Raw genomic sequence first — 22,869 nt, 5'->3', positions numbered from 1 at the left:
CCTGCACAAAAGGGTCATTGGATCCAGCACCAAGCTCGCCTCCAGCCGCACCGTGCTGCCCCAACACCGGCTGTAACCGCTGATGGCAAACCTTGTGTCTCCCCTTCACATTGCCATTGGAGGAGGCGATGAAGCACAGAGAAGGTAACTGCACTTCAGGGCCAAATCTTGCACTGTTTCATGTTTCCAGTGATTTTCAGACTGATGTTGGCACCCAGCATTTCTGTCCCATGACGATGGTTGTTTCTGGCCACTGGCTGCCAAGCAGCGAGGGGACCCAACCCCAGGGCAATCCCAGAGGGGGACCCTCCACCCAGCTCAGCCTCAGGCTGGCCTGAGATGAATCAGTGTTTTCCAGAGACCGGAGATCATGGGTTTGTCCATCGGGGCGGCCCCTCCACTTCTGCTTCCTGTTTTGGCAGATATTGTTGGGGGGGAGGTTTTTTCCCTGCTACCATGGTCTTTTTGGGGAGAGAGTCCCAGAGAGGAAAGCAGCAGCCCCAGCGGGCAGGATGCATGCCGAAGGGCACAGGAGAAGCATCTGCTCTCCGGCACCATGCCTGCTCAGACAGGCGCCTCCTTCCAGCACAAACGTTGGCCCCAGACCACGTCTGCTGCTGGGCGATGCCCCCATGCTGGGCCTGCATAGCCCCCCCGAAAGTTGTGCAGCCACGTAGCCTTGAGTGTGGGCATAAGCAGCACCATGAAAGGTCACAATTCACGCTCAGCTTTAAGTCTCTGGACTGGTTTTTTGCATGTTGTATTAGATCACAGCTATCAGATATAAAAGAGAAATCATCCCAGGCACAGTAACCAGGCACCGGGACCTGCTGGCTGACCCCTCCCTGCCCCACAAGAGAGGAGGTCAGGCTCTGCAGGACCACAATATTTTGATTTTCTGTATGCAGGGCAGCTGCTTCAGCCCAGATCTCACCCATGTGGATGCAGAAGATGCTCCACATTAAGGCTATCTAGGCAGGGGACAGCACAGCCTGGCAGCCTCCACAGACCTTCTGCAATAGCCCCCCAGCCATTGCTGTCAGCCGGCCATCCCCTGGCCGTCCTCCAGCCATCCCCTGCCGTGGCAGTACACATGCTTCCCCAATGTAACAGGCTCATCACACCTCCACAGCCAGGGATGTGGGTGCCTAGGAAATCAGGAAGACGAATGTCCCTTCTGCAAAGTTCAGAGGCTTTGGGATGAAGAAGGAAGCCTGTGTCTCCCAGTCCCTAGGCAGGGACCCAAACCATCATACTGAAAGTGCTTGATGGTATTAGTGTCCCCTGGGAGCACCGTGAGCCCCACTCCAGGGAAGGCACTTCACCTTGGGCACAATGCAGGACCCCGATATGGCAGGTTGTGCTTTCAGGCACGCGCCTCATCCCTGCCAGCCCGCCCACGGCGATGCCCTGCTCAGGGAGCGCAGCTTTTGGAGGCATCTGCTCCATCCCTAACACTGGGATTCCAAGGCTGCAATGGGGGACAGACACATCATATATACAAACTCCGGGGACAGTGAGGCCAGGGTGCCCCATCCACCGGTCCATCAGGATGTGAGGCTGGGGCTCAGCTCCTCTGCAGGGACCAACCTGGGGCAGATGCCACCACCACCGGGGCCAGCTACCCCCCCTCCGCGGGGACTTCTTCCCCGTCGGAGGGGATTTCTCGCTTCTCTTTGGCTTGAACCCACTTTCGGAGGGGAGGCGCAGCGGAGTTTCCCAGCCACCGAGCTCCCTGCGCGGCCGGGTCTCCGCCTCCGCGCCCTCCCCTTATAGCCGGGCTGCCCCGGGGCTCCGCAGCCAGCGCCGCCCGCCGCCCGCCGCCACGCAGCCAGCCCGCCGCCCCGCCAGCCCGCCCGGGAGCCGCCGCAGAGTAAGTCCTCCGTGCCGCCTGCCCCTGCTACGGAGCTCGGGGCTTTCCCCTTCCCCTAGGGCCGCTGTCTCTCCCGCTTCTCCCGCGCCTCTCCCTCCCTCCCGGCTCACTTGTTGCAAGGCTAGCGAGCGCGAAGGCTCGCTGTTGTGTCTGAGAGAGGGGGAAAATAAGTGGAAGGTGCTAAAGGATGGATTCCCGGACAAAGCAACAGATTTCAGCCCCACCTTGTAGTTACCAGAATAGAGAATAAATCGAACTGCTGCGAGGACAGCAGCTCCAGACACATCCCAGGGCTGCGGACCGCAGGAATATGTGTCTGGCAATTGCATTGCAACAGCTGGGTCCGATTTCTGTTGCTCATCCCCGAAATTTCAGGGCATGAACACAGGCGGCGAGCAGTGACTCCTGTTACCCGCCCCCCAACCCCTTCCCCAAAATCCGGACGTAGGTCTTGGGCGCCAAAGCATCCTAAATCCAGACCAGGCACTGGGATCTAGATTCAGCGTGGCACCTCCCGCCCCGTCCTCTTCATCTTTGTTCAGAAGGAAGTGATTTTCTCCCAAATCACAGGAAAATAATTAGATTATGATTCATTCAGCCCAATTGCACTGGAAAAACACCATTTCAGTGCCTGGATCCTGTACAGTCCCAGGCAGCCCCTGTACCCTGCCGGGGTCACCGTGTTGAACTGGCACATTTCTGCATTGCCCTGCTAGCCATTTTGTGACTTTTTTCCCCAGTCAGGGAAGTCCCACAGCCCCTAAGACCTGCCTTTTCCCACAGCACCGAAGAGCCTGTCAAAATTCCTTCCTATCCTTGGGCAGCTGCCCCACATCCACTGCGTCAGCTCCTCAGGCACAAATTGAAGGGTTTAACCTCAGGGTTAGGATCCTCGGTGTGTTTAAAGTAGGATTTCTTCTTGAGGCTGCTGCAAAGTAGGGAAGAGACTTTCTGTGACTGGAGCATATGGCTGATCTAGAAGCCATGGTCCCTCACCATCACACCCAAGTTCAGAGCAGAAAACCTGAAGAAACAATCATTGTCCAAAGCATTCAACCACCTGCCCCTGCCGAGGGACTTTGAGGCTTGCCATTTCCAACAGAGCCGATCAAACAGGAGCAGAGAGCTTTGGAAAACTCAGGTTTGGGTTTGCTTCAGTCACCCTCTCTGTAAAAAGAGGCCTGGAAAGCCAAAGAGTCTGAAAGTGCCGGCAGAGGCGAGCGCTCCAGGAGCTCTAGGTCTGGCTCCCAGGGAATTTGTGTATCTTCTCGGTCACTGTTAGCTCTAGCAGTGAACTTTGCAAACTCCAAGTCCGAATGCAGGATTTGGCTTTGGGAATAGCAATAGGAAAACAAAATCCTAGACAGCAGCAGCTGGTTTCTCTTTCAGCGGCGGCAGCATTTTAAAATGATACTGCCCGGCTTTGAAGCGAGAAGAAAAAGGAGCATATTACACTGCATTTTCTCTGCTTTTTCCCAATAACAATATATATGTGTAATTTTCTCTTCCCTTTCGCTGTTTGAAAAATTCTCACTAACAACAGGAGATGCTGGTTGACAGGGCCATTCTCAGTTGTGCTTCAGTAATTTAGGGAAACCAAATTCTCATTTAAAAATGACCAAGGCACTGTGTAGCTCTAGCTACGCTGTTCCCCAGACAGGTGATAACATGGTTTAATGCCAGTTTAAAGCATCTCACACCAGGTGAGATGCCCTGGGATCCCCTGCCTGGTCTGCCACTGCCATTCCCCTAGGTCCTTTGGGTCCCCTGTCACCCCCAGCCCCATGAGGGTGCCCAGCACTGCTAAGGCACGTGGATCGAGTCCCTTGCAGAGGCTCTGCTCCTGCCTTGACTTCTTTACTGGAGACATAGATTTCGTTTCCCCTCAGCTTTTGACGCCGTTAGGAGCAGAACTTGGCCACCATCAGGATGGTGCTGGACCACATGGGGTGGTGGGTGTCCTACAGGGGTCTGCAGACAGGAGCACGGATTTGAGCAGCACAGTAAAATTTGAAGGTGGGGGTGTTGGTGGCCCAGCTCGTCCACGGACTGTGATTTCCCAGGCAGAGCCACATGGGAGTCCCCAGCTTCACGGTGTCCCCATTCAGTACCCAATCCAGCTAACAAAAATTGGTAGGGAAAAAAACACCTCGTAGGAGGGCTTCCCAACTTGCAAAGATTGGGGCTGGCATCTCCATAGACTCCCTGCTTTGATTTATTAGCAGCTTACTTAGGTGTCACCGCATAGGCCGAGGTACACTAAACTCAGACTGGCTGCACTGTTTGACTGCTTCAGAAGATGGTTTGACCCAGTGTGATTTTCTTGTGTGGGCAGGGGTGACCCCACTTCCACAGGGAGTCGGGGGGGAGAAAAGGCTGATGCAAATGCAGAGAACAAACTGTGCTAAATGACTTTGGATTTCTGAGAGGCTGTGGGGGATTTCCACTAAAACGAGGCATAAATGCTTGTGACCTAGGATTTCAGCAGGCTGGAGAGGACTGAAAATCCAAACAAATGCTTGTTAATACTGGCAGCAGCTCAGGAAAAAGAAGTCAAGAAAAAGATCAGCAAAAATTTCAGAATAGGGGTAATCAGTAAATCTCTTCCCCTGAGTGCTCTCTGGCACACCTCGAGCCACCCCTCGCGAATGAGCTCATTCCTAATGTGCGGCGTGAAGGCTGTTTCCTTCAAGGAGGAAAACGAGAAAATGGGAAGCCACCATGCCCAGAGTAGAGGTTGTGTCCTTCTGTGTCACGGCTCTGCTCCAGGTGTTTCCCTCGCCCTCGCTGCCCACCCTTGACAGGCTCCAGCCCAGGGGTACGCGCCGTGATCAGCACCACGCAAAGAGCTTGCTGGGTCCGTCTCCGGCCACACCGGCAGTCGACAGCACCACTCTCCTGATGGTCCAGGCCCTCCGTATAGGGAGCAGAGGATGCTATGCGTGCTGTGCTGCTCTTCTGGTTGGAAACCGTAAGCTGAATATACTATGTCAAAAATAATTGGAGCTAAAGACTCCCCCACCACAAACTATAGTTCCACATAATAATAATGAGGATGATGATGATGGTAACAGTAAATTAACAGTAAATTAGTAATACTAATGAGTTGGGATCTATGTCAAGTCTTGATCTTAAATCATTAAATTTCCCAAGATTTGAATTGAGCTCTGTGCCTGGGAAATGGTTCAGGATTTCCCAAAGTGTTAACTGCTAAAATAATTTGGAGCCTGCTGGAGTTTTAACAAGCTTTGATTTGTTTGATGTGAACACAGGCGTACAGGAGCAGCCTGTGGCCATCCGAGCCAGAGCCGAGCTCCTGGCGTGTCCTTTCTGCCACAGCAGGCAGGAGCGGATGCTGGGGGGGCACCAGGAGCAGCACCGGCCCAGGCGTCTCCTGCCCGTGGCCTCCAGCGGGTACCCGTGCCACCTCCTTTTCGCTGAGTGTTTCTTGTAGAAAGTGAAGTAGGTTTTTTTTCTATAAGAAGTTTCTTATAGAAAGTTTCTTATAGGTGTTTCTTACAGTAGGTGCTTGGCCATTTAATGATAAAGAGGTGGAGGGGGAGTTTTTGGTACCGCCTGCCATAAGCGACTGAGGCCGCATTTCAAGGCGGAACTGGGAGCTGGGGTTTACTGGTGTTTCCTGCTGCAGATACAACCATATGCAAACCAGTTCTGAATAATGCTGGGTGAGCATTCAAGCTGACTAAATGTGAGTGAACATGGTAGCTATTGCGCTGACAGCCTTACTCGGATGCTTAACTCCTTCGGTGTTTCTTAGTTCAAGATGAAAAAGCACACCCTGACATGCCAATATTGCCAACAGTGCTCACGCTGCTGATGTGCAGCCCCTGGGTGAAAACGCTAGAGCTGATTTTATATTTCCTCTAATTCGGCTGTGGGACCCTTTTAGGCAGGTCGGGGCACAGGGATGGGTGGCAGAGGATGGCTCGGTGCGCTCTGCAGAGGGACCGCAGGGGCTGCAGCCCCCGGCAGCGCATGCCCAGCTACCTGCTTCCCTCCCGGGCATCACCAGCCCCCGCGCCCGCCCTTTCAGAGCGGTACCAGGACAAAGGTCTGCCAGCCGTTAAAAACTAAGCTTTTAACCAGGTTAATTGTTCCCTTATGGACTCTTCTTTGTGTAGTGTCATTTCAATGGTTTTCAAAGATAAATGACATTCATCTTGGTATTGAGGAAGAAGCAAAACCATTTTGAAATCCACTTTTCTGATCATCATTCATCAAAACAAAAGACTCTGAAAGTCACCTTTGGCTATAGGAAAGGGAGAGGTACTTTCTTTGTTTATAAACCAAAAAAAGAAGAACAATAAATGCTTTGTTTGGAATAACAGGAGAGAGAGAAAGGACTCCGCTGAGTCTGTGCTTGAACAAACAGGAAGGAAGGGATTTGGCAGAATTGATCTAAACATAGCATCGTATTGGGAAATGCAGGCTAGGAAAATAGCCCTACGAAACTTAGCAAAATCCCAAGCACTTATAGAGAATCCCTGTTACCATGATATTTTTTTGTAATGGAAATGTAAGAAAAAAGAGCTCTTTTCCCCCGTTTTTAGGATTCTAATGGGGCGTCCTGACTCGAGTAGCCAGAGTGAACCGCGGGATTTTTCCTCCCTCCCTCCCTCCCCAGTAAGCGTGCTAGGGGAAGAGGTAGGTGCAGAGCCCCAGCTGTGACTCACTGCTGCTGGGCAGCTCTGCTGCTTGGGCCCCCTTTGCTCGCCCACGCAACCGGCCCTGAGCCCTGGGGCGCGAGGGCACCGACCCGACGCCTCTCGGCAGCCACCGCCGTCCCACTCAGCTGTAGCAGCACCTTAGGTTTAGCTTCACACTTTGCCCTGGGTCACAGACCACCAGTTTAGCTGAGAGCCAGCCAGATCATGCACACCCACCTGCCTTTCTCTCCTTCCCGAATGACTTTTCATCTTCATTGTGTTTTAAAAGCAATAGCATTATTAATCCTGAACATGACCTGGCAGCCAAAGCACGGAGGAGGAAAGCTTTCAGCGAGAGCTAACTGCTCTCTGTACCACCCGGCTGCTACCACTAACTTGACGCTTCAAAGCTCTCCAAGCTGCCGGGAGCCAGCAGGAGGAATCATCATTAAAACGAAAAGCCACAAGTGTTCCAACCAGTTTGCCCAGAAATAAGTATCACAGTTTGTATCAGCATGATACATATCAACATTATAAACTTCACCAGGGTATTTGAAGATCACCACATTGTGGCCTTATAACTGAAGCCAAATTCTTCCTTTGTTTAAAGCCTAATTCCTCTGCCATTACGCAGTACAAGTAAGCCAAAACTTGCCTGAGAGTTCCTCAGAAAAGTGCACTGGTCTCCCAGAAAGTCCCTTAAAAAAAAGCGTTGTAAGAACAAGGATTGGAAACTGTGAGTCACTTTACTTATTTACAATAATTATATAATTATAACCATTACATAAATGAGTATAATTATGCAAATAAATCTATAGCAATATATTAAATGATACGTGTAAGTAAATAATTCTAAATATAAATTCTAAATAACAAATTTCTATCGTTAATTATTTGTCGCGCAGGAGTGTTGGTGGTAGAGCAGGACTCGGGCAGGATAGTGTCTGTTTAAACAAGGCTAAACCAGCCCGGTCCTCGTGCCCCGTTCCTATTTCCCCCTCAGCCAGGCGAGGACTGCTCTGGCTGAGCAGCAGCCCCGGTCACTAGCACCAGTGTCATTCAGCAGCTCTGGGAAAAGTCCAGCCTGGTTAGTCCCTGTATCAGAACCTTGCCCCCTCCGCACCCCATTTCACTGGCATTTCTTTCTGCACAAGCCACGGCCCGCGCTACAGCCCCACATTTCAGCATTGTCAGGTGGGACAATAATTGCTCCCAGGTATTTGAAAACACCCAACAAGTTACACCGAAGTTGCAACAAGCTGCGCTGAAGTTGCCTTGTTTGGGATGCTGTCGTCACCCTGGGACCATTTTAAAAGAGATTATAGTCTATGAATGGATTTGAAGGGTCTGAATGCATCCTTGAGCTTGTGTCTGCCACTGTGGGGATGCGGGCAGCACAGAGAGTGTTGAGACCATGCTTCTGACGGGGATTTTTGGGCCTAAAATGATAAGCCTAGTGCTGTTCATATCAGGAAAAACTGTGTGCTTCCCACACTCCCATCCTTTCGACCATGTTTTTCACATTCCTGATGTTTCTGAACTCTCAGCCACCTTCTCTGGGAGCTCTCCATGAAGCTAAGAATTTTATTCCTGACTTTAATGGGGATGCAGTTAAACCAGCAGGACTTTTGCTCAGCAAAGGTTGCTGCATACCTGGCTTGGTAGGCTCGTCTCATTTTCATGCTGTGCTTGCAAACTCAGTGTGCTTCCACAAACAGATCTGCAGCCAGATGAACTGAGACCAGCAGAAATAGGCCCTAAGGAAGGTTAGAATTGATCCCGATGCCGTATAAAAGTATGGGAGTTTCGTGGTTGCTTTGAATAGGCACAGGATGCTTGTCCCACATCATTTGTGTGCAGCATCCGTGCTCACGTCCCTACTCCCACAGCATCCTGTGGGAGAGCCCTGCTCTCCTGTATCCAGCCAAGCTCGAGGTCTCACATCAGGCCATCTGAATCACCCTTAAAATCACTCATCGATTTTCTCTAAGTTATTTATTAGACCAGAGAGCGGCTTCCATCCTCTCAGTTACCTGAGGTGACGTTGCTCAGGAGCTCCCCTGCAGAGCTGTGCTCACACCAGGCGTGTGTAGCACTCCCCACACCGCCACACAGGGACAGCTCATTACAGAATTTTGAATTTCTGTACATTGTGCCACATTGTGCCATGGTAGTTTTTATGTAAACTGTTTTAATCTGACCAGTTCTTTCTGAAATTTACAGGCTAGAAGGAAAATGATGAAAATGTTACCTTTTTTCCAAAGTGGTCCTATTGGAATACGCAATGGATCTGAGGGTTGCATTGGTGCAAACAGGCAGCTTGAAAACCCTTCGACATCAGTAGCTGAGCAAGTCCCTGCCTGTTCTGAACCTTCCGGAGACGAGATCTGGTCCAGGGACCAGGAGAAGATGAGTGAAAGGCCAGAGGCAGCCTGCAGACCCTCACGTGCATCTTCCATCACGAGCAATGGGAGCTGCACCTCTGCTGGGGACAGCCCTGAAAAGGGGAAGAAAGGAATAAAGGGAATCCTTACGGGTGCATTTAAGAAGATGAAAAAGATCAAGCCACCCAGTGGTAAGTGCTCCTCCATTCTCCTTGCACCACCTCATAGGCCATAGTCATCTCTAGAGGGGCTGCACGAGGTGGAGAATTGTCCCCTTGAGAAACAAGGGCACCGACAGATTAAAGTGACTTGCCCAAGGAGCCTGAGGAAACATGGGCCGAGGGGGACATGACCTCAAGTCCTAGTCCTTTGGTACCAAGGGCACACTCCTTGAGGAACTGCCAGTTTGCAGGTTTTCTGTCCAAAATGAAACTTATTTCTACCTCTCGTGGAGGCACAGAGATCTATGGGTGGGTGAGAAACCAAGGCATAACTTTCTGCTCTGTTCCTCCATGAAACCACCACCCTGTGAAATCTCCTCTTCCCCCAGGGACAGCAGTGAGCAGCACGCGTAGGTCTTTCTTGGGGCTGGTCTATGAACCTCATATACAGCTCCTCCACTCATGGGCACCATCCCTGCAGGGTTCTTAGAGAGGTAGAAAAATACCTGCTCAGAACTGGAGAGGAAGGTGCCTCTTGGCACTTCCAAGGCTCACCTGCCACCTCAGGTGACGTATCTCGTTACCTGGTTCATAAACCTAGCGAGCTGTACCTTAAAATAAGTTCATTTTTTAGTCCTACCTCCTTTACTGGGGGGGTCTTCCGAAGTCTCACTGTTTTACTGGAAATTATCTCATTTCCAGGCAAGCCTTTACCTGGCTAATTGGCTTCTCTTTCTCCATGTGTCAGATGTTTTCCCTAGCTGGTGGTTTTCCTTCTCGGCCTTGAATTTGCTCAGCTAAACCAAGTCAACTGAAAACAGGCCCTGCGTGCCTTTGTTCTTACTGTTGCATTGTCCCATTCCCAATGTCTTTTTTTGAAATAAAGCAATCAGAATTGCAGAAAATATTCCAGATGAGATACCACCAATGCCTGGTACAATATGTTACCATTTTCCTATCTCAGCTGGACATTCCTCACTGGATACATCCTGGGGTCATACCTGACTTTTCCACCATCATCTCACAGTAATGATTCACTAATTCTCCAGGCATCTCTCTTCCTCCCCCATTTCAAGTTTATTCGCATCCAGCTTGCAGCAGAAAATCCTATTTGTTGCTAAGTAACTTTTGTTCTATTGAATTTGTATCTTATACTTTGTGCTATTAAATTTCAGCCCATTTACTATTCAAGTTATCCCGTTGTTCCTGTATAATGCACCGAGCCCTCAGTTTCGATAATGTCTCTGAACTCTGTGTAATCAGCAGATGCCAATAGGGCACTCCCAGCTTTTGTGCTGCAGTCTGTAAGGAGAATATGAAGTAAGATGAGTTTCATGAATTATGTAAGCTTTCTCCACCCAGGGCTTTCCATACAAACCTTACACACCTAACAAAACTTATTTTGGGATATAACTTCTCTAGTTTAACTAATAATTTCCCAGATTGCACTATACGGAGTAACTGGCTGTAGTTCAGAAAGGATAGTTCAATTGTATGTATCTTGCCCGCTAAATGTGTCCTCCAAAAAAATTTCACAGATCAGGTTGTGCCAACCTATTTCTGGAAAACCCATGTGGTATTTCCTCTAGCACATCTTATTTAGCTACATCACAAATACCTGTCCATATGTAACACACTGGTGATGGGTGTTCGAATTTCCATTGCCCAATTAGAGGTAGGCTAGGAATAATCTTAATTTTAAATAAACAGAAAGATTTTCTATACGGTGAAGGAGCCTAAGACCTAGCAATATAGAAATATAAACATTTTTTTAAAAAGTATTCCAGAGCCATCATTTTATATAAAATAGAAATTTAAATCTTTGCTATTGGGTAAAGAAAGGCTGTTATTTTTTCACCAGTCAAACAAATCATGGATCTCCTTGAAGAACACAAGCTTTGTGATGCTGCTCAGCATCTGATTGTCCTGGAGAAGAGCCTGTCTAGCAAAAGTGAGGAGGGACTGAACACCAGCCAGCAAGACGTTGAGTCCGTCTACGAAGTTCTGAAGCACAAAGTCTTCAGCATCTTGAAAGACTCCGTCCTTCTAGCGAAAACAAACCCAGAACTGCTGCAGCAGGCGGTAGATGCACTGAAAGAGCAGGAGAAAGAAGATCAGAACTACACGTCGGAGAATCCACCTGACCAAAACATGCAATTTAGACCTAGAAAATGGAAAGAGCTTTGGATGGCTACAGTAAAGGAGTCGGTAGAGACTCGAATGGAAGACACAAGTCATACTCCTAGAACTGAGAACCTCTCTACAGTTGGCCAGAACCTCCTGCACATGGGAAAGACAATGAAAGAAGATTTGACAGTAGTTGTAAAGTACATTAAACAGCTTTATCCTCCTGAGTTTAATGTGTTCAGCACATATGCAGAACTCTACCACAACTATTTTGCCTCCCAGGCAAAGAAGAACGCTGAGTCTCATCTGGAAGACAAGGATATTTACCTCCTCCTCTCATGGGTGCACAACATTTATCCAAAGTAAGTGAGGCTTTTACACATGTTTATCCCTGGTGATCAACACAGGTTCACTGGCTGCAAAACCAGACATTTGCTTGATTTATGAATCAATATCACTGTGATGCAGTCTGGTCTGTGGCTAGGTCTTGCTGGCATCTTGCTGGCATCATGCTGATGCACACCAGCTGGCCAGGAGAGTCGGAAGGGACACGCTCAAGGTTCCTAATCTGTAAACCAAGGCCTGACCCCAAGCCTCTGGGCAACAGACCTGCACACAGATGTTTAGGGCTTCACTTGTGGGGTAAATTGGGCAGGTTCATTGCCCTGATCTCTATTCCAGTTGCAGACCTGAACTCATTCTTGGAAAATTTGGAAATTTCATCCCTCTGGACCAGAGGGCAGCCAATAAGTGGAACAACCTGAAATGCGATTATCCTGGGCACGGAGGATGTTGCTTAGGCATTACCCACAGTCTGTGGTCTCCTCCAGGTTAGGAGACCAAAGTGCGCACCCCTGTGAGAGGATGTCGTCAGCCAAGAGTCGCCCTTCACCCTCACAAGCCCTATATGTTATAGAACGGAAAATATTACTTGTTGTGGCTTATAGTACTGGATGGGGAATAGAGGGCTCTCATTTCTTAGGTGAAAACCAGTAAATACACCAGCAGTGTTTCTTCCGCTCTTCTAAAGCCATTCAACCTTCACCTCCACTTATTCCTTCTCGTGTTTCACTGACGGAGTATAATGACTCAGTGTTGATCCTGGAAGTTTTCCAGAGCCAGTGCTGTGCTGTAGGTCAGGATATTCAGGCCTGAACCAGCGTCTGTTTGTCTATCAGTAGCTGTGAGGAGCAGGGCTCAGCCAGAGCCGCGCAGCCCAGTGCTGGGGCCGGTGTTGGCCAGGGCAGCGGCTGCTTTGCTGTTCCCAGAGGCCAGGTCCAGGTGTCTGCTCAGGGATCACCTCTCTCCATGGCCAGCAGTGAAGGGAGCAGCGAGGAGGAGGAGGGTTGCACAACAGCCTGGCCCCAGCTTCCAGCACCGTATCAGGAACAGCCCGTGTGCGGGAAGCACGGCGGTGTACCCCCATGGAGCTGGGTCATGTGCAGACACGGGAATCGGGCGATGCTCAGGGTTATTCTCTGCAGCTCCAGAGGGAGAGGCTGCTTCCAAATCAGCCCTCCCACGAGTGCTGGCCTGAGCCCCCCACGGCTGGCAGGTCCCTTCCCTCGAAGCTGCTCGGGAGCACCGGCTCAGCCGGCATGTGGTGGGGACATGACAGCGGGGTATGAAACTGCCCGCTCCTTCCCCAACTAGCCACGAAACACCAGCTTTTCATCTGGTCACCTTTATATTGACGGAGAGAGGCTGTGTCCTGGGACTAGTCCCTCCTGCTGCTCTGGGTCCCCCATACCCAGTGCAGTGGCCGGTGCTCAGGAGCTTGGCAGAACATTACTCCGATCCCTGGGGTTGCTCAGGGTCCCACCCTCACAGTTCCCACCCCTGGCACAGATTCAGCTCCTCCAAGTCCTGCCTGGACTAAGGACAATGTACATTTCCATCTGTTTTTTCACTGATATTCTCAAAAAGTGTCAGTCAATTTGCATCAACAGCTGTCTTGAATTACACTGCCCTTGGAAAACGTGATTGTTTGGCTTTTTCATTGCAGAGATATGAGAAAAGATCATGTTTTAGCAGAGGAGCTGGAAAAAGTTAAGCTTGGGAGCCTTTTGCCATCAAGTCTGAGCAAAGAGCTTGAAAAGAAATACCTTGACAGTGAAGAGGTGAGAATCTGTTCAGTCCCTCCTCTTCCCTTTACTGCTGCCATATGACTCCTCGGAGGAGCTCTGACTTGCCCTGCGTGCACACTTCTCAGCTGTGAGTCACACACCCTGCCAGAGAGAAGCAAAAGCAGGAATGCTTTTGTTTCTTTTTGGGGGACAGGTCGGCTTTCTGCTAGATGGGACTTGCAAAACAAACTTCTGCCTTCCGCCCTGGGAGCCATCAGAAAAGAACTGCTCTGTTCTTGCAAACCTTGTGGTAGGAAGGTGGAAAAAAATCCAACAACAAATCTTTATGGGTAACTTCCCAGTTTTCTGCTGAGTCCCCAGAGGCACTTATGCTCCCTCTCGCAGATGAGGGACTCAGAATTACTTCTGGCCTCTGCAGCGGTGCCAGACCTTGGGTGAGCGCAAAGCATGCAAGTCTGGTCTTGAAAAACCTGTCTCTTTGATGGAGAATCGCCTGGTCCACAGAAAATAACAGTTGCTCTGGGTTTTGGATCGCTCTTGCCTTAATGGAAATGAGAAGCAACTTTTACAGTACTCCCATAGCTTAGTGCTTCTGGCATTTTGGGCTGGAATTCCTGGAAAATGAGAAGACAAGTTCCAGATTTAGCTGTAGCCCGTGATGGTTTGCAGATGGGAGAGGTGGGTGTGAGGGCTGCAAAGCGCACGAACAAGGCACTTGGTGATCAGAGATATATGCCAGCCACCGTACAGTCCATTCCCAAAGCCTTGCTGCACAGCGTGCACGCAGCACGGAGAAAACCTGAGAACACTTTGTTTCACGCTCCAGCACTCGTAAGGCGTCAGAAGTGCTGATGAAAAAGGATTGCAAAACCAGGCCCAGAGGGGATCACTGAGTTACACACACAGGCAACGCGTGGCTGGGGAAATTTGGGCTCTGGCACGCGTCACTGCCTGCGACCTCCCTGCCCACCGCTCCCCTCCCCTGCCCTCGAGATCACCACTGACGTGGCAGGGTGGCGGGCAGGGCTGTAGATCTTGATCTTCATTCCTACCCTGAAATATTCAACTCACTATTGCATAGGTGGATATTGCGAGGGGGTTGTCCTTGCTGCCGTGAAGCTGTGGGTGAGGCATCTCCTAATAAAGAGCCTTTATTTCTCAGCCAGGGCCGAGGAAAAAGGCTGCTCAGCCAGGCAAATGGTGGGTGGGCGAGTGAAAACCTGCATAAGGCAGGAACTGCTACATCCACTTTGTGGTAAATGCTGTTGTTCTTCCTTCCCTAAAGGCTACTATCAAAAATTCACTGAGCAAATGTTTAGATAAAGAAATCCAAAGATGGAAAGAAGACAAAGAACCAGAGAAACTAAATGGACATTTTCAGAGTGAACTACTAGCAATATTTGTTATCCAGGTAATACAGATATATATTAGAAATAAACAGTTGCATCCTGCCTGTATTCAGGGTATGAGACTGGCTGTGCTCAGTCCAGGAAAGCGAAAGGCCAAGTCACTTGTGTAGGGGTGGGGGGTACAGGGCAGCCCTAACCCACGGTCGGGCATGGTCCTGGTCTGGCATGCGATGGAGACAAACTCCTCTATGAGCAAAACAAGCAGGAAAACTGCCTTCGTTTCTCCCTGTGCAGTCCCTTCTGCGCCCCCAGCCGAAGCCAAGCCATTAGGCACTAGATAACGCAGCAGCAGAGAGACGACAGATTTAGCCGAACGAGGAAGCAGCGCGGTGCTCTTGCCCTGCTTGCTCCCGGGAAGACGGCCTCTCACGGGCAGCGCTGCTCCGAGTGCTCACGCCCTTTCCCAGTGCTCAATACTCTCCCTCCTCTGGCTGCAGAGGATTAGTAGAGTTTATTTTTAAAAATTAGAACTTTCATATATTGAGGTTGTTGTGCTTGAATTGTTTTTTTTTAATGCAATCATACGACATTCAGCAAAAAAAGCAAAAAACCCAAGTGTCACTTTCCCCATTTTCTCAGCTATTTTATAGACTTTCTTTAATGTTTCTTTCTTCTTCACCTCTCTCTCCCCATTTGAAAATGGATTTCAAAATTGGCTTGAACTCCCCAAATAAGTATAGCTGCTCCACACAGTCCCTGGCTCAGTCGCAGGGAGGGGTGCAGGAGAGCTGGGCGCAGTTGCCGCAGTTAAGGATCTGTAGCCTTTTAACCAGGGAACCTGGCCTTTTTGGAGCAGACGGCGTTTAAAATTGATCTTGTTTGTTTGTTTCGTTGTTAGAGTATCTATAGCGGCCAGAAGCGAGCCAAGGACATCAGCGCGGCAGTGGGCGAGGAGCTGTCGCATCGCCTGTCGAAGGAGCTGCCTGCCTTCCTGAAAAGGTGCGGTAAGGCAGGGTGGGGAGCAGGGCTGGCAGAGCCGCCCGGGGCACGCACTCATCCGCCTCTTCTCCTCCCATCTCCCCTCCAGCTACAAGGATGCTTTTGAAGACTTTAAGGAGAAAAGCAAGAAGCACAGATACTACAAGCCTATACTGATTGCAAATATTAACAACTGCTCGAATTTTAGGTAAGGGTCCAAAAGAAAAGGCTTTGCTCCTTCCTCTGCAGGCGACGGATAATAGTGTGGTAGAGGGGAGGTACTCCAGAGTGGGCAGAGGAAGGTCTGTCTGCCTGCAGAGGAAGGTCTGGAGAACTCTGAATTTCTCTCTGGGTATCTCTTTTGAGGACAGATTATTCTGACCTTGCTGATACTTCCTTGCAGAGACTATGCAGAGAAAAACATGGCAGAAAAGGACGACAATAAAGCCAGTATCCTCAGCACTCTCAGCGACATTGAAAACAGCGGCTTTGACGTGCTGCTTCAACAGCTCTTTGCCCAGCTGAAGGTACCGTATCCGTGCCCCACACCCTCCTGCCCCGAGGCTCAGCCTGTGCCAGTGCCAGGCGTGTTCCCCTGCCGTGCTATCGGTTGCCCAAATCTCTGATTCAAATGCAGCAAAGTTCAGACGGGCTGTGGGGCGGGTCACCTCTCGGCATCAGTCAGAAAACTCTGAATCATCTCTCCTTGAGCTGGTCCTCAAGCCTGCAGGCAAAACGGGTGCAGCTTCATGGGCATGACTGTGCAAACGAACATCTGAGATAACTGCTGCGGGAGGGAGAGTCTCAGCCTGCAAGTGTTTACACTCCAAACTGTAGGAAGCAATCACAAATGACATGAACTGCAATTACGCAGCTTTTGGCTTCTTAATAAAGGTGGCCTGAAAGGCACTTTTGGTTTCTTTCTTTTTTTTTCTTTTCTTTTTTTTTTTTATATATAATACAAGCTTTTTAAGTTAAGCAAGTGTAGTGGGGGGCAAGGCATAGGAGTCAGAAATGTTCAGCCACAATCTCTCCTGCTTTCTCTGTAGGGCCTTTTGGAAGGCATCAGACAGAGCAGGGGTGCTTTTTTTATTTTCATATTTATTTACTGTGGCCAAGAAAAATTGTGATTGAAAACATCTCATAATGATTCATTTTTTACCCTGATGGTTCCATAATTCTCTAATCAGACAAGATGGTGTGGACAAAACATTGAAAATGTGGAAATAAAAAATCTCCACTATGAGCCTTTCAAGCCCTCAGTCGTCTTCATCATGCGGAACCAAGAAGGGGGCACAAACCCAATTACAGCCCCCTCTTCCCCTGCCCCTGTGAGTCATTGTCACACGTCCCTGCACAGGACTGCACGCCGTGCTGTTGCTATGTAGGATACTGTACATAGAGAAATGCTAAATATACATGTGCATAGAATTTGTTTTGAGGGATATTCCTTTTTTCAGCCGATTTATAAGAAGTTTACAGAAAATAAGTGGGACTCCAGCAATGAAATTATGAACGAGATCATTAAAACCACCAGCAAACATATTTCAGACTTCCGGACCCTAAAGGACTCTTTCTACCACGTAAGTCCAAAAGAAATATCGGGGGGATTCTGGGACACTGAGGCTCTGTTTTCAGCTCTGATCCTCTGCGACTGGAGTTGCCTTGACCTGTGTTAAGCTGGCGAGCTGGCCTGGCATAGGAGAGCCCTCTCAGCAGGATTTCCATCAGCATGCAGTTTACCTAGATTAGCCGTATAAATCTTACTCTTCTCCAGCAGAAGCAGGCTCCTGTAGCTCTGCTGCAGTGTTTGCAGAGAAAACCACCCTTGCCGCAGAGAAAGTGCTCTAGGGATTATCCAAACTATGGCTTTATTTATGTATGGGTTTGGTTTAGCAACCTTGAAACATGGATGCGATCGCACGGTTCTGTCTCATGGCTCCTTTGATTGTCCTAAGGACCAGAGGAGATGGATGCAAATGGGACAAATCCCAGATAACTAAGCCACAACCACATTTTCAGTGGTGCTGGAGTATATATGAAACATCACCATATAAAAAAAATCTTTGATTTCCTGCCTTTGTCTTTTTAGTAGCTGAAACAAAATTATGATGTTTTGTGTATTAGAGAGAGGAACAGGAGGAGCAGCATGAATTCCTGTTTTTCTGGACTACTGCTACTTCTTCTCTAACACGTTAGATCTTTTCTATGCCTTCAAGTCTTCCCAGAAGGAAACAACATTTGGAAATTCCCACACTTCACTAGTTTGAGTACAAAGAAATTCTCGGCATCTAGGATGTCGTATAACCAGTCATGGGGATGTTGGCAACCAGTACTGTTCCTCACGTGTGATCAGTAGCAGGCTTTTGGTGGGGCATGTCTTACAACACCCAAGATGTTTTGTCCTCCATCCACACACACAATTTGCTTTGTTCCCAAGCAAAAGATAGATGGATCATCCCCCTCTCCTTCCCAACAGGCTATCATCGAGAAGATCCACACCCGTTTGGTTAAAGAGTACATCGTGAGGCTGCTGAAGAGGAAAGTCAGCCTGAAAACTCCAGCGCAACAGCAAAACCTGGCCCAACACATCTCCAAGAATGCTGCCGATCTGGAAGCCTTCTGCACCAGCAATGTACGTGAGTGCTTGCCATGTCCACACCAGCATGGGTCACGGGCCCACTGAAAAACAGGAAAATAAGTTTTCTGGGGCCTCTCGTTAACCTTTCCAACTCAGCTTAACTTCCTGGAAGGAAGATCCTTAGGCAGAAAGAGGTCTCCAAGTGCCTCCGGGCAGGAAGGCTGCCCTGCCACCAGCCTGCCCTGCCCCAGATGGCGAGCCGTGATTTCATCCTCTTTTGTCCTGTAGGCAGTGGTTTCCTTTTGAAGGTTTATATTAATAGGGTCAGAAGATTTAGCTAAACACTGCAGTTCTCTGGTTTCAGTACAACTTACGTGGAGTCTGGCTTTTGGCGCTTCCCCCTTGCCCTTGATTTCCCTCACTCTGCTGCTTTTAGGTCAGGCAGGGGCTGGAACGGGCAGCGTGGGGTCTCTGGTACGCAAGGGTTTCCTCCACCAGAGACCCTTGCTTTTTCTACATGGCTGAAACACCCTTCTCTGTCCTCTGGGATCACCTCCCTCCTTTCACACCTCTAAATCTGCCGGCAAAAAAGTGAAATCAAGCCCTGTCCTCCACCACCCCATGCACGTTTGACAGGAGAGGGAACAAGCCTGAGCATCACTCGGTGTGGACGGGAGGTCAGGCAGCCAGTGCCTTGGGATATCCAACAGCCAGAAAACAGGTCCAGTTTTTTTACCTGGGGCTTTTACCTGAGTGGACAGGGAAAGGATTTTGGCAATGCCTGGAGATGCTAAAGGCAGCATTGTGTGCAAAGCTGGGAGAGAGCAGCACGTGCTAGTGCATTACCTTGCCCATCAGACCTCGTACACACGCCAGGCAGCACAGAAGCCTAAGGAAAGGAAAACGTGGTGGGAGGGAAGAGCAGAGAGAGTCTGTCGAGATGGATGCGGAAACCTCGGTCTTTTGGGAAACCCTACACCACTTGTGTAAGAGGATTAAAAACCACCACAAAACTAATCCAATTTCTCCAAGGCTGGCCCAGGCAAAGTCTGGGCTAGAAACATCATTGAAAACAATGAGACACTTAAAATCGCTGCCGTGTCCTTCCCCCTTGCCAGGAAGCAGCCTCGGGAGCTGGCTCGGCGGCACCCCTGGTAAAAGAGAGCTCCTGGGCTGGGCGGAGGTTTGCACCGCCACGATGCCCTGCTGACCGCTTTCTCTTCTGGCAGGGCTCTCAAGCCACGTGGCTGAATTCAGCGCTCCCCAAACTGGCTGAAATAATCCGACTTCAGGATTTAGGTGCTATTAAAATTGAAGTTGCAACACTCGCCACAACATACCCAGATATCCGGTAAGAGACGCTGAAGCATATTTGTAAATACTCACGTGGAATTTTAGTTGAGCGAGGAAACAGTCAAATATGAGTATAGGTGAGGTTCATATAGCCTGAGTCTATAAAAACGGGTGGGGGCCGCCTGCCAGGCTGTGGCAATCCCAGTGCCATTGGAAAATGAAATAAACTATTAAAAAAGGCCTATTTATATATTCCAAATTCTGGTCTGATCTTCTCCCTTGCCTTGGAGATTCCCTACTCTACCCCAAACCTCCCAGGGCAGTGCTGGGTCCCATGCAGGATTGCCAGATGCCAAGCTGGCATCCGCCGGGGACCTCAGTGCCCGCCGCGGGGTGGGGGCCGCATCCTGGCGCAAGGGACCCGGCACACGGAGATCTGCGGGAGGAACTGACACCTGTCCGTTTCTCTTCCACAGCAAAAGGCACCTGGAAGCGTTCCTGCACATCAAATCCAATTTGTCACGCGGCGAACTCAAAAGCATCCTGGGCTACTTGGCAGACAGCACAGCATCCACGCCGCCCGGGGCCCCCCTCTTCTCCAACATAAATGTGTCCTAGGCCAAGGCACCCCTTGGCACCCCCTTGTACCGACTGTGGGCTAAGCCGGGGATGGAGACCGTCCCCTGGAGCGATGCACAGCGCACGCTGCCGCCTTTTCCTACAGAAAGTACTTTGTCCTAATCCAGTGCTCAGCATCTCTGTGGGAATCACTGTCCTCCGTGCACAGCCGGGAAGAGGGGGCACCTGTGGGAGGAGCAGTGCTTGCAAGGACCGGGGCTGCTCCTCGCAGCAGTCACAGACTCCCTCCAAGGTCTCCTTGGTGCCACCACGTTCTCTGCCTGGACACTGCCCTGGTGCTCTGACCTCTGTCTACCTCACAGGGTGCTGTGAAGGCCATGTCGCTGACTCCCCAGCTAGCCCAGACTGAGCAGGCACCTCCTACGTAGCTTTTTGTCTTCTAAGGAAATGGAGGGAAACAGAAACTGAAGCCAAAATTTAGAGATATTGGAAAAGTCCCACGTGAGCATGCTTGCACCCCGTCTGCCTTCCCCTGAGCCGGGCAGGGACGGCTGCGGGAGGCTGATGGGAGAGGCACCAGGTTTCGGGTCAGGAGGAGCTGTCGCTCAGCCATGCCGAGACTCCTGCTGTCCCGCCGAGCTGCAGCACCCCCCCAGCTGGGGCTTGGCGTGGCCCCGGCTGCAGGCTCTGCCCCATGCAGCAGCGTTGCCCAGGGGCATCGGGGTTTCCGAACCCGCCCTGGAGAGCCCTGGCTGGCCCCACAGCAGCGGTCCAGCTGGGGCAGCGTGTGCTTCCTTCACCTCCGTGAGGTGGGAGCACCCAACGCCGCCGGCAGCCCCTCTGCAGTGACCCCATCCCGTGCATCTGCACTAGCGTGGCACCCTGCTAACAGAGGGTTAGGAGCAAACCGCCTATTGCAGGGGATCGTGTGGGCTAAGCACGGCATCTAGTAAAGCACTTTGGATACTACTTAAGCCCTCCTTATCAAGGAGAGGACTTTTCCAGACCCCATTAACGTCATAGGCTTTGAATGGGTGGTGGAACTGGTCTCAAATGCCATTATAATGTATCGAGCATCCTGTATGCATCACCCTTTCCTTGCTGGCTCTTTCCCCTCTTGCTGTGAGGTAGATATGATGTGAAAACACAAATGGGTCTGTTGTGAAACTATGTTTTGTTTTTACAGCCCAGTTTTTTGGGAAGCGAATCACTTGCCAAAACAACAATGTTTAGTTGAAGACCTTTCCCTTCTGTTTTTCTCTATTTCAACTTTTGTATCAGTCTGTAGAAAGTCAGACCGGAAGGAAGACGTATAATGACTGTGCAAACCATGTAATGTATTTATATGCATATGCAGTATACCATTGGTGTATTTTTGCATCCAGTTTTATTTTTTCTCAGTTAGGGATATTCATTCGCAATGTTTATATTTAAACAGTATTCAAATATGCTAGGAAAGTGACTCATTTATTCTGTCTCTGGCTGTTGTCTACTGCATTGCCACATGTAGTCCTATGTACTCCTTCAAAGGGCCAATTCTTCCACTACTCCCAGCCCGCTCCGGTGAATGTCACCCACCAGTTCCAGGTGGGGAGGGTCTTGCTGGACTACAGACAAGCTGGAAAAGCAGAGGCGCGCTCTGCTTGTGCTGTGTGTGGGTCCCATAGCCTGGCTTTCCTTGCTCTCTGGAGCAAGGACTGTCGTGTGCACCGTGTTTATGGTATCTGGTATAACAAGGTCCGAAATGTCAGCCTCTAAGCACTACCACAGTCTCAATGTTGAATAATAAAAAGGTATATATTTGACATACAGCTCATCCTTACTGCTCTGGCATCCCCCTTCCTCATCTCTGTTGTCTCCTCCTGGTCATGCAAGTCTGTAGCAGATACAGCCCACCAGAATTTGGCCCCAGCCGGCCCTGCTGGCCCCCATTTACCCTCCCGGCAGCTGCTATCAAACCTGTGGCTTTGCTGCTGTCCGCGGTGAGACTGGTGCAGAAGAGACCGGTGAGGCTGCCGGCAGGTTATGTCACCAAATTGTGCACTGGGTGAGAAACAGCTTTGGTTTCAGTCTGCTGTCTGGCCACGGGTAGTGCAAACCTCCCTCTCCTTCCATAAGCGCGCTCACGCTCCCACAAAACCTCATATATACACATAATTTAAAAACTTATTACACGTTATTTAAACACTTATCCTAGCTACAATTTAAAGCCAAATGCCGAAATGACTTCTGACAGTGCTGAGCACTCATGACAACTGTCACCTATTGTGCAACGTTTTCTTCCCCAATTAGTGAAAGGTCATGTTATTGCTGTAAATCATTGCATTTTGATTTAGAGATCTGTTAAGGGCCTACAGAAATGCATCATACAAGTGATTGCGCTGGTCTTTTAAAAAAAAAGATTCCAGCTAAGTAAGTGCTTGAAGGAAAATAGTGAATCTATTTATATAGCATAATTAGGATGGGTAGGAGAAAATGGTTTTCATACACATTTCATGAGCCATATGGAACTGCATTGTGCAATTCTCTTCATCCTGCTATAAAAGCCCAGCTTTCAGCTCTAATGAGTCCAGGAAACTAATTTATTTATCTTCCTGTATGACTTGACATTTACAATGGCATTTAGTTATATGTGACGTATTACACACAGCCAGGTACTTTTAGGAGGTTGCACAAATGTGTTCTGATAACAGTGTTAGATTAATACTGATAAATAGCACTCCTATAAACTAACTACATAAAATTTTCTGAGGTCAGTGTGGCTGGATTTTCTCTATCACGCAACCTCTG

The 22,869-nt window shown here is 49.6% G+C and overlaps 1 protein-coding gene across 1 annotated transcript; it reads left to right on the top strand.

Moving 5' to 3' along the window:
• The first annotated feature begins 8,775 nt into the window (after positions 1-8,775).
• TNFAIP2 (TNF alpha induced protein 2) lies at positions 8,776-21,881 on the top strand. Its single transcript, XM_075152482.1, has 11 exons — positions 8,776-9,115; positions 10,947-11,574; positions 13,218-13,332; positions 14,585-14,710; positions 15,547-15,647; positions 15,736-15,834; positions 16,030-16,153; positions 17,087-17,209; positions 18,106-18,261; positions 19,437-19,558; positions 19,977-21,881. Exons 1-11 carry the CDS (start codon positions 8,776-8,778, stop codon positions 20,116-20,118), a joined length of 2,076 nt encoding a protein of 691 aa, XP_075008583.1. The 3' UTR covers positions 20,119-21,881.
• Positions 21,882-22,869: the final 988 nt, after the last annotated feature.

The sequence above is a fragment of the Calonectris borealis genome, chromosome 5 (genome assembly GCF_964195595.1).
Source record: "Calonectris borealis chromosome 5, bCalBor7.hap1.2, whole genome shotgun sequence".
In the NCBI taxonomy this organism is placed as follows: Eukaryota; Metazoa; Chordata; class Aves; order Procellariiformes; family Procellariidae; genus Calonectris; species Calonectris borealis.
Note: the sequence above shows the minus strand (reverse complement) of the source record. Positions and strands in the feature narration are given on the sequence as shown.